The 11,728-nt window shown below is 38.9% G+C and overlaps 2 protein-coding genes across 2 annotated transcripts; both read left to right on the forward strand.

Moving 5' to 3' along the window:
- The first annotated feature begins 69 nt into the window (after positions 1 to 69).
- Positions 70 to 4,594, forward strand: mrps23 (mitochondrial ribosomal protein S23). The gene is made up of 5 exons (XM_061280138.1): positions 70 to 193; positions 2,503 to 2,682; positions 2,802 to 2,879; positions 3,012 to 3,135; positions 3,576 to 4,594. Exons 1-5 carry the CDS (start codon positions 150 to 152, stop codon positions 3,705 to 3,707), a joined length of 558 nt encoding a protein of 185 aa, XP_061136122.1. The 5' UTR covers positions 70 to 149; the 3' UTR covers positions 3,708 to 4,594.
- Positions 4,595 to 6,822: 2,228 nt separating this feature from the next.
- LOC133155113 (gastrula zinc finger protein XlCGF26.1-like) lies at positions 6,823 to 10,618 on the forward strand. The gene is made up of 3 exons (XM_061280137.1): positions 6,823 to 7,288; positions 7,551 to 7,660; positions 8,325 to 10,618. Exons 2-3 carry the CDS (start codon positions 7,558 to 7,560, stop codon positions 10,061 to 10,063), a joined length of 1,842 nt encoding a protein of 613 aa, XP_061136121.1. The 5' UTR covers positions 6,823 to 7,288; positions 7,551 to 7,557; the 3' UTR covers positions 10,064 to 10,618.
- The last annotated feature ends 1,110 nt before the right edge of the window (positions 10,619 to 11,728 follow it).

Raw genomic sequence — 11,728 nt, forward strand, 5'->3', positions numbered from 1 at the left:
GTACTGTATAATATATATTCCTATTATCAAGTCATTGTTGTTAGAGCAGTGATACTTTATTCTGAAAGAGATGAAAGTACTACCGGAAGTGCTGTTTGGATTGCCCGTTGAGAAACTGATTGTGGTTCAGCTGTACCCAAAATAACCAAATGGCTGGGAGCAGACTAGAGAGAATTGGAACTGTGTTTACGCGGTAAGAACGCGTTTTAATGACCTATTTGTTGTATTTCTTTTATTATAGCACCAGTTTTCAGCATTTCCTAATAACTATTATGCTATTTTTGAGCCGCTTGAGCTATACTGCATTGTCTTCAATTTGTTATGTTGATAACCAAATTGTAAGACTAAAGTTAATATTATAGACCATGTGTGATAAACATGATAGTTCTAAATATATTTGCACGTGAATTTGTATTTTTCAAGGACGCCGACGTGCCTCTTGATGACGAAATAGTTGTGCGACAAAAGCTAAAACATTTACTCGGAGAGAACTTGGAATAACCATACAATTGAACGTGTGTTCAATGCATAACATTTTAATGATAAAAATTCAATTACACGAATGAAGCAATTGCGTCTCACCTCTATGACTCAATGCTCATCGTCTTTTGAAGGACGCTGTCAAGGCACGATGGCGGTTTCGTTCCCTTAAGGCTTAAACAACTTGGGCAGTCAATGTCACTACCTGATTTGCATTGAATCACAATATTATTATTATTATTATTATTATTATTGTTATGTTGAATAATAATAATAATAATAATTAGATTCATAACTAAAAGGTGGACTCCTGCAGAAGGTTGAGGAAGAATTTAGTTATGTTAGGTCAGAGGTCACCATTGTGGTGACACCAACATGGTGCCAGCGGGCACCAGTAGCCTCTGAGTTCTAACGATTGATGGGATAATTGTGATTATCGAGCAATATGGAAGTAGTGATCATTTGATATTATAATGTGAACATTGGCTGATATTTCCAGTAATAAATGGTGTTATTTATAGTAATGAATTGTAAAATTAAACAAGTTAATATAAAGCAGGCACAATGGTTACCACGTTCCCCTCACAGTTCGGAGGGTGCGGGTTCAATTACACCTCCGGCCCCTGTGTGGAGTTTGCATGTTCTCCACGTGCCTGCGTAGGTTTTCTCCAGGTCCTCCGGTTTCCTCCCACATCCCAAAAACACGCTTGGCCAATAGAGCATTCCAAATCGCCCCTAAGTGTCAATGCGAGTGCAGATGGTTGTTCGTTTCTGTGTGCCCTGCGATTGGCTGGCAATCGGTTCAGGGTGTCCCCCGCCGACTGCCCGATGACTGCTGGGATAAACACCAGAACGCCCGCGACCCCCGTGGGGACAAGCGGTATAGAAAATGGATGGATGGATGTCTATTTTGGGAATCTCAGCTACATTTGACATAATTTGGATGGGTAAATTATTCACAAAATTAGCTGGAAAATAAATCAAGTCTATTTAATAAATCCATTGTATTTTTAAAAATGTTACAATTATTTTCCACTTCCAATTTTGCGGACCACCTGCAATACCACCACGGACGACCAGAGGGCTGCGGACCACCTGTTGACAATCCCTACCATAAATGAATACCATTAATTGACAAAATAACATAATTACAGATATGGAGTTTTTTTGGAATGCTGATCCAGGATATAATATAATATATATATATATATATTTCTATGTAGAACAACATTTTATGTATCAGAACAGTGCACACCAGCACAGAAAAAAGTCCTCTGGTGTTTAGTGGATTAAAGTTCCGATAACTGATTGATCCACCGATTTAAAAAAAAAAAAAAAAACTAGAGTGTACTGGCTTAAGCAGGGGGACATGTCTGGCACTCCAGGATTTGAGTCCCTGGCGTAGTAGTGTGTTACTGATGGTAGTCTTTGTTACTTTGGTCCCAGCTCTCTTCAGGTCGTTTACTAGGTCCCTCTGTGTTTTTCTGGGATTTTTGTTTAATGTTCTTGTGATCATTGAAGCCATTATTGACTAAATACTTTTTTCCCACCATAATTTGCAAATAAATTCGTTAAAAATTTAATTTTGTCTTGCATAGTTGAAGTGTACCTATGATGAAAATTGCAGGCATCTCTCATCTTTCAAGTGGGAGAACTTGCACAATCGGTGGCTGACTAAATACTTTTTGCCCCACTGTATTGTTGAGGGGCAGGTAAATGTCATTATCTTTGCCTTATTCTGTTTTGTGTTGAGAAATAAATTGGCCCTTTTTTGCGGACTTTTTTAGGACTATTTTAGAAGACTAAATGTCAGACTTTTAGATAGGTCAGGGCCTAAAAACATTTTTTGGGGAAAACAAACAAAGAAAATAATTAAAATTAATTTATGTTAATTGAGGGTCAATGAGGTTGGTGTGATGTGGGTTTTGGGATTCATCCTTAATGTTTGTCTGGCTTTGAATTGTGGATCAGAGCTGGGGGTTTCAACATCACTAACTGATTATGTAAAAATATAATTAACAGGGTTCGGGATCTAATGCGCTCTGGAGTGATAAAGCAAACCGAGAAACCAATCTGGTATGATGTATATGAAGCTTTTCCACCAAAACGGCAGCCACTTTATGTAAAACCTCATACGAGATCCCGGGTCAGGAAACCAGACCCGGTGCCTGAAATCTTCTACACAGAAGATCAAGTTAGAGCGTAAGTAAATACCAATTTTTTCTATTTCTTGTTCTAAGATGGTGTATGTCTAATAATAATAATAAAGTAAAAATGCTGTACTGCATTATATAAACATGTTTGTCCATCTCTGTTTTCAGGAAATTTTATGAACAATATGGGATGGGTCCTCGCCCTTTTGATTTTTCCAAATCAAACTTTGTCTCTACCTGTCAAAGGTATGTACTGGATTGTATTTCCCCCATCTAAGGGTTCAAACTAATGTTATTTGGCTTGTGATTTTTGTAATGGTGTGGCTCACATGGTGAGAATTAACAAAATTTCTGCAATATTTTTATGCTCCATTGTAGGTTTGTAGACAAGTATGCTGAGTTAAAGAGCCAATCCGAGATGGATGACACTGTTCTGTTTGAGGAGACTGCAAAGGCTTTACTCGCAGAGGGCATCATACTGAGAAGGAGAGGAGCCTCAACAGTAAGTGTTCATCTGGAAAGGTCCATTTCCACAGAAGATATCTGCTGGAAAACATCTAGGGGTTCCTTGGTTTTCGATGGCCCCGGCATATGCTGTTTTGAGGGAACAAATAGCATGCAATGAAGTAATGAAGAGGGAGAACACATCTTTGTTTTCATTGCTCAACGACGGACATCTTGAACAAAACGCAAAACAAGATGTCGTCAAGCAGCACATAAACTCTCACGCACTGTACTGCTTTGCTTACAGTGGAACCTTGGTCCAACTTAACAAGTTGAAAGACAAACTAAAATGTTTGACCTCAAACATCACAGTCAAGTATTGATTTATTGAAACATTCTCATAACAATAAGATGCTATTAATATTCTAATAATAATAAGTGGAAAGTTGAAACTGCAAATTTGAACATATAATCATAGTTTTGCTTTTTATTTCACAGGTGGCAGCAGAGTCAAGGGATCCAGTTTTGGGGCTGAAGCTGACAGCCATGTTGGCAGAGCAACAGTCAGTTGGTGATGACAGCATGCAGGAGCCAGAACAACTTACATCAAACACAACACAAACGTCGTAGACCTTTCTCCTTATTTGGAGGCTCTGGTCACCTGTAGAAATAATAGCATGATCATCGAGCAGGGGTTTGCCAATGGCCTCATACAGAAAGGTTGAATGAAGTTGGGGACACTGATATTCTACACTTTCCTGTAATAAACATGGTAAAAAATCAATCCTAAATTAAGAAATGCTAAGTATTTGATTCTACCGCTTATCCTGTTCAGGGTCTTTAAGAAAAAAAAAAAACAGTCTATGTACACCACCAATAAAAAAAAAAAAGAGCTGTTGCTGTTCAGGATCCTATTTTATCTGGGAACTTCAAGTAGACATCTTTGTGAAATGTCACTTCAGAAAAATCAACAATGTCAGCAAGCTACCGTATTTTCCGGACTATAAGGCGCACCGGACTATAAGGCGCACCTTCAATGAACGGCCCATTTTAAAACTTAATCCTTATATAAGGCGCACCGGACTATAAGGCGCACCATTAATGCATCATGTCAGATTTTTAATCCAAATCAAATCATTCTCCATTTTATCTTTTTTATTCCAACTTCAGATGCAACAAATGACTTTATAATCACAAAATAATGATCCATAGTCTTTTTGATTCAGGATTTATAGTCTTCAGCAGGCCACTTATGCTTGATTTCATGACACAATGCTTCGGGACAGTTTGAATTTAGGAATTTAGTCCATACATAAGGCGCATTGGACTATAAGGCGCACTGTTGGCTTTTGAGAAGATTTTAGGTTTTTAGGTGCGCTTTATAGTCCGGAAAATACGGTACTTACAATAATTTATTGCATACAGTCTACTTTGTCTGAATATCAAAATGATGGATGTTTCATGGAATGTTGTGTGAAACTGTGGCAACACACTGAGAATAAATTGTATTTACAGCAGGCAAATGTTTGGATTGAGAATTACTTAAAATGTTCTCATTAACTTTTTGAATGAGTGTGAGGAAAAGACTCAGCAATCCAATGCTTTTGAACTCATAAAATGTTGATATTCTGCTACAAAGGCGGCACTTCCCCAAATGGTAAATCTCAAACCTTTGTAAAACTCATATTAAAGCATCAGTAACAACCGGCAAGCATCACTCGAACTGGGAAGCATCAAGGAAAGGTATGAGGAGTCAGAAGACGTAACTAAATCAAATGTTTCATGTACTGTACAATATAGCAAGAGTAAAAGCAATTATGGCTTCTAGAAAATACTCTTGTTGCCTTATCGTCAAGTTTTGTACTCACCAAATAATCTATAATTGTAGTTATTATCCATATTATTCGGGTTGACCACGTTTTAGTGGGATAATCAAATTTCCCAGTATCATTGAAATCATCAGATCAAAATGTATGGTCCAGCGGATGTATCAAAACGAAAGTATCCAGTAATCTAGCTCACAATAAAGTGGGACTGTCACGCTTTAATGTGTATTGATTTGACATCGTGGAGCCGATCGTAAGTTATTTAATTTAATAAGGCATAATGTACAAACTTTGGTCACAAAAAAAATAAGGGCAACAGAAGATTGGTCTTGTTGATTTTGTAGCGGTTCGTAATATAATGAATGAATTATTTTTGTCCCCCAACCAAATGTAAGATTTCATGCTTGTTAAATGTTGTGTCCATTTAATAAATGAGATAAAAAAAAAAAAAAGACGTGGTTCTTTTTGTAGTTTTTAACGTGCTGTACGTAATGACGTATTACCTGTATCTCCCCTCAAAATATAATTAAACCCAAAACACAATACATTGAGGTGAATGTCGGAAACATCCCTGTTGTTGTTGTTGTTTTGTTTTCTTTTAAATAGCATAAACAGACGACTTAAAAATGTAACCGAGCAGGCAAAATATTTACGGTGTTTCCTGAATGTCTCAAGCGGCCAGCCAATAACAGTCTATTTCAGGCTGTCAACAGGAAACTAGGGATGGGCGATACCAATGATTTTGGAGTCGATCCGATACCAAGTATTTCCTACCCAAAATACCCGATATTCGATCCGATATCGATACCGGAAGTGTAATTTCCCGCCAAAAACAATTTAAATGCAGTGGCATTCTTGCTCTTGGAGAGTCATCTATTGAATGTTGTGGAAAAAAGTATTACGTCATGTACATGAATTATTAACCTTTTTAGACATTAGTGCATTAGTGGAAGATGCATATTAATAGTATAACTTTAATAAAAAGGAGCTATTCTTTACTTTTCTCTCTCTCTCTCTCTGTTGTTGGGGAAAAGTTTTGTCTTTTAGTATAATCTAAAAAGAGACATGGTACCAACAGAGATGCAGGGCTTAATCGCCATGAGCAGCAAAACTATCAATTTGTAAAGCCACTGGATACACACATTTAATATTGTAATACTTTAGTGTTGTTTATAGGAAGTGGAGTTACAAATAAAACGTATGGCGTTCGACCACAAATTGAAAAGGGGAAAACTTTATTTATAAATGACTGACTAAAGCGTAGTAATTATTGCTTCAAATAGCACATCAACCACAAATGCTTACGATTTTTGGTTAGCACCTGATACCTGGATATGTCTTGCCTTTCTGAAACGCTGCTTCTAAGGTACTTTGGTACCTTAGCCTCGGTGTGGCTGCAGGGTTTTCCGTCGCTGCCTTAGTGTCTGCGGCACGTTTCAACTGCAGCTCTTCATGAACCGTGGGGTGAATTTTGCTTAAATGTTTAGTCAAGTTTGTGGTGTTGCCACAATATTTAATTGTTTTGTGACATATTTCACATTTTGCCTCGTTGTTATTAAGTAAAATATAATATCCCCAAACCAGACTTCTCTTGCGTTCGGACTGGGCCGCCGCCGTGGCCATGCTTGTTTGTGTTTGTTTGGATTGGAACGGGGGGCGGAGGAGGAGGGCTTGGCTTGTGAGAAAAGGGGGCGGGAGCAGAGCAGAGCAGGACACGCCGGTGCAGCAGGCGGAAGGAAAAGTAGTGCTAGCACGAGTGCAAGTCGTCAAATTGGAGCAGAAAAAAAATGAGGAAAAATATAATTAAATAATTGTAAGTATCGATATTTTAGCTAGGGAGATCAATACTCAAAAATGAGCAGCCTGGATCGATATATCGATATTTTGGTATCGATCTGCCCATCCCTATCACCAACAGCTTCATACTCCAGGCTGTTAAGATCCTGAACTCTCTCTCTCTCCCCCTTTCTGCGTAGCGTCCTGTACTTTTGCGCTATGCTTACTGTCTGCTGTATGCACACTGGCTCCGTTTTGCTCCTCTTATTTATTGTGTTATTTGTTTATTTATTATTTATTCATCACTCTTATTATTTATTGTTCGTGCCTTCTTGTTTTTGTTTTATGTCGTTTACTTGTATGTCTATCGTGTACTATGTCTCGTCACCGTGGGATAGAGGAAACGTAATTTCGGTTTCTTTGTGTGTCATGTGAAGAGGTTGACAATAAAGCAGACTTTGACTTTTATTATGTGTCTCGTCAGATTTAAAAGATGCAATGCCTGGCAGACGGGGGGAAAAAAAGCAGTTAACATCTTTGCTTTTGGGCCACTCGAATATTTGGAGGAACTTCACTCAGCGGAGCAACGAAGACAATTCCCCACACATGGTAGCTACCACAATGCCAACTTTATGATATTTAGCTTGATTATCATCGACGAATGTTCGATCTCAAATGATTGTGGAACAATGCAACTAGACTGTCTTTTGCTAAGTTTATTTTCTTGCCAAACGATCTAGCACAACGCAAAATATTACTGTGTAAATACGGGATAAACTATATTCAATTACTTCAACAAATAGCTCGCTGGCCACTGCCCAAAAGACACTTTTGTTAGCCAAACATCGTTGAACAAGTGTTGTTATTGCAGTGTGAAAATGTCTGCAAGGACCACAGCAAAGTACGTGGAGGGAAAGGACCGTACGCGTCGACGACAGGAACATCTTTGCTTGCAGCCGAATGTTGTGTTGCGCACGGCAGGTTCGTACACGTCGACCGTTTTGTTTCATGTATAATGCGCAAAATCTAACTAATTTATTGTCCTAAAATCTGGGGTGTGCATTATACAGGGGTACAAAAATTATTATTTTTTTTAATTTTATTTTTTTAAATCCTGATATGATACGGAGGCCGCCATTACAGATTTCTTCTCTGCTGTTCACTTCAAACACGCTCCATACGAACACAATGCTCTCGTATCATACGCTTGCTCGATCACCTGCTCGTTTGCTGTCACAATGTACCCTACACAAATCCGAAACATTTCTTCGCTATCGAGTTTGCTAGCGCATGCGCAGTGATACTGACCGGCAGAATAACATCCGGTTGTTCCCAAAGATGATATTTTTTCTGAAATAATTTTACGTTTACGGACTTAAGTAGGAGTCCGAATTTGGGTGCGTATTATACATGGGTACAGGCTTTCTTCCAGCATCAACATGCCATTTTTAGGGTGCGTATTATACACGGGGGCGCATTATACATGAAAAAAAAACGGTAGTTTCCATTATGAATCCTCTTCCAGTGTTTATTTTTAGTACTATTCTATTCATATCATGTGTGATAGGCAGATTGAAAAAATCCTTGTATAGTTTTGACCGGTTTCTTTGTAACTGTAACTTATGTGCTTGTCTTGTTTTTGCAGACATCAGTGAAGCTATTTGTCCTAAGCAGCAGGAGCCAGAGCGCACGTGCGTTAAAGAGGAAGCTGTGCGCAAAGAGGTCCACCACGTGAATGAACAAATGGTGCAGAAGTTTCTTTGCACCATAAAAGAGGAAGAGCCGGAGCGGTCTTGTATTAAAGAGGAAGATGTGGGCAAAGAGGTCCACCACTTGAATGAGCAAATGGTGCAGACGTTTCTTTGCACCATAAAAGAGGAGGAAGAGTCGGAGCGGCCTTGTATTAAAGAGGAAGATGTGGGCAAAGCGGTCCACCACTTGAATGAACAAATGGTGCCCACGTTTCTTTGCACCATAGAAGAAGAGGAAGAGCTGGAGCGACTTTGTATTAAAAAGGAGGGAGAAGACTCCTGTGACATTAAAGAAGAGGAGGAGGATACCTTCGAGATGCTATCGGCTGGTGTTCCTGTGAAGAGTTTAGATGAGGGTCAACATGAGGTGAGCAAAGGCGTGGAGTCTCCAAGCTGCAGCTCAAGTCAACAAATGACTCGAGAAGATGATGGAGACCACTGTGGAGGATCACAAGCAGCTCAGCCATTAGATAGTGATGATGTGACGAAAAACTTTTCCTGCTCAGATTGTGGCCGAAGATTTGCTCAGAGGGGACATTTAAAAAGGCACACAAGAATCCACACTGGCGGGAAACCTTTTTCATGCTCAATTTGTGGCAAAACATTCAGTGACAAGCAAACCTTAAAAGTTCACGCAAGAGTCCACACTGGAGAGAAACCTTTTTCATGCTCAGTTTGTGGGCGAGAATTCTCTGAGAGGCGACATTTAAAACAGCACACAAGAATCCACACAGGCGAGAAACCTTTTTCATGCTCAGTTTGTGGCCAAAAATTCTCTGAGGGGGGACATTTAAAAAAGCACACAAGAATCCACACCGGCGAGAAACCTTTTTCATGCTCAGCTTGTGGCAAAACATTTTCAGTGAAAACAAGCTTAGAACGCCATACAAGAATCCACACTGGTGAGAAACCTTTTTCATGCTCAGTTTGTGGCCGAAAATTCAGTAGCAAGGGAAACTTACAAAGACACACCCAAACCCACACTGGCGAGAAACCTCTTTCATGCTCAGTTTGTGGCCAAACATTCGCTCAGAAGGAAACTCTAACACTTCATACAAGAATCCACACTGGCGAGAAACCCTATTTATGCTCAGTTTGTCACAAAACGTTCTTAGAGAAGAAAGGTCTAACACGTCATACAAGAATCCACACTGGTGAGAAACCTTTTTCATGCTCAGTTTGTCACAAAACGTTCTTAGAGAAGACAGGTCTAACACTTCATACAAGAATCCACACTGGTGAGAAACCTTTTTCATGCTCAGTTTGTGGCCAAAAATTCAGTAGGAAGCAAAACTTACAAATACACACCCAAACCCACACTGGCGAGAAACCTTTTTCATGCTCGGTTTGTGGCCAAAAATTCAGTCAGAAGCAAAACCTACAAAGACACACCCAAGCCCACACTGGCGAGAAACCTTTTTCGTGCTCAGTTTGTGGCCACAAATTTGCTCACAGGCAACATTTAAAAGATCACACAAGAACCCACACTGGCGAGAAACCTTTTTCGTGCTCAGTTTGTGGCCGAAAATTTGCTCAGAGGCAACATTTAAAAGGTCACACAAGAACCCACACTGGCGAGAAACCTTTTCGTGCTCAGTTTGTGGCCAGAAATTTGCTCGGAGGGAACCTTTAAAAAGTCACACAAGAAGCCACACTGGCGAGAAACCTTTTTCGTGCTCAGTTTGTGGCCAAAGATTCTCTGAGAGGGGACATTTCAAAAGGCACACAAGAATCCACACCTAACCCTGTTGCCTGCTCAGTCACTTGTCAAAGAGTCTCTATTGAGAATTCTGAGTGTCTCTGGGAGATGAGCAATGATGCATGAAGTTCTCACCTTCTATTTGAGCAGACTTTGAGTTTATGCATCAGTGATAATTCTATTCTAGTATGTAGCTTTTGATTGAGATGCTGAACTCTTTTCCTTTACTACAGTGAGAAGTTCATATTTTAGTTTTAGTAATGCATTTGAAAATATAGTTAACCAGCCTCGGGATGAGAATTGTTCTGTATTTGTCATTATAATTGATGTTTCTTTTGGTTGTGGTTTTTAACCGCAATTTGTTCAATTCATATTCAGGACAAGTAGCTGAGTTTTTAATAGTGTCTGTTTAGTTTTTTTTATTCTTCAGCCTTTCATATTCATGTGGAGCAATAAAATGAAAAAATAAATAGTGTTGGATATCCCCCATTTTTCTTCAACTGTCTTTTTTTTGTTGCCTTGCCTTGCTCATAACACTTTAAATTGTTCTTGAGATGCATTAACACATTTCATTAAAGAGTTGTTTACTTCACAGTACTCATATTGAAGGCTATGAAGGTGAGAGATGAAGATGGCATCTGGAATTGTTCCTGGTGGGTCATTTTTTAATTTCATGCAAATACACACTGTCATAAAACAAATTTCATTGTCACAATTGTCTTTATTTTTCAAATGACAAAATAACCACATATAAGCCATTCAGGCAGATGTGAACAACTCTAAAAACACAAATTCTACCTTTCATTCATATCTGAAGAGTCAGATAACATTGAACAAACTGTTTGAAATACTTTACATTTTTACACTTTACTTTACACGATTGTGAGTGATGTGAGTCACCCCGCTCACTCTTTGTTTGATCTTCTGCCCTCCGGGAAGAGGTATAGGAGCCTGCGCTCCCGCACCACCTGACTCACCAACTAGGGATGGGCGATACCAATGATTTTGGAATCGATCCGATACCAAGTATTTCCTACCCAAAATACCCGATATTCGATCCCATATCGATACCGGAAGTGTAATTTCCCGCCAAAAACAATTTAAATGCAGTGGCATTCTTGCTCTTGGAGAGTCATCTATTGAATGTTGTGGAAAAAAGTATTACGTCATGTACATGAATTATTAACCTTTTTAGACATTAGTGCATTAGTGGAAGATGCATATTAATAGTATAACTTTAATAAAAAGGAGCTATTCTTTACTTTTTTCTCTCTCTCTCTCTGTTGTTGGGGAAAAGTTTTGTCTTTTAGTATAATCTAAAAAGAGACATGGTACCAACAGAGATGCAGGGCTTAATCGTCATGAGCAGCAAAACTATCAATTTGTAAAGCCACTGGATACTTACATTTAATATTGTAATACTTTAGTGTTGTTTATAGGAAGTGGAGTTACAAATAAAACGTATGGCGTTCGACCACAAATTGAAAAGGGGAAAACTTTATTTATAAATGACTGACTAAAGCGTAGTAATTATTGCTTCAAATAGCACATCAACCACAAATGCTTACGATTTTTGGTTAGCACCTGATACCTGGATAT

The sequence above is a fragment of the Syngnathus typhle genome, linkage group LG6, assembly GCF_033458585.1.
Source record: "Syngnathus typhle isolate RoL2023-S1 ecotype Sweden linkage group LG6, RoL_Styp_1.0, whole genome shotgun sequence".
Classification (NCBI taxonomy): domain Eukaryota; kingdom Metazoa; phylum Chordata; class Actinopteri; order Syngnathiformes; family Syngnathidae; genus Syngnathus; species Syngnathus typhle.

What these genes read in the sequence shown, in the direction of transcription:
- mrps23 (XM_061280138.1), top strand. Translation starts at nt 150, where the DNA reads ATGGCTGGGAGCAGACTAGAGAGAATTGGAACTGTGTTTACGCG. An exon ending in ACAGAAGATCAAGTTAGAGC is followed by an intron (nt 2,683 to 2,801) that starts GTAAGTAAATAC and finishes CTCTGTTTTCAG; the next exon opens with GAAATTTTATGAACAATATG. An exon ending in TTTGTCTCTACCTGTCAAAG is followed by an intron (nt 2,880 to 3,011) that starts GTATGTACTGGA and finishes GCTCCATTGTAG; the next exon opens with GTTTGTAGACAAGTATGCTG.
- LOC133155113 (XM_061280137.1), top strand. Translation starts at nt 7,558, where the DNA reads ATGTCTGCAAGGACCACAGCAAAGTACGTGGAGGGAAAGGACCGTACG. An exon ending in TGTTGTGTTGCGCACGGCAG is followed by an intron (nt 7,661 to 8,324) that starts GTTCGTACACGT and finishes TTGTTTTTGCAG; the next exon opens with ACATCAGTGAAGCTATTTGT.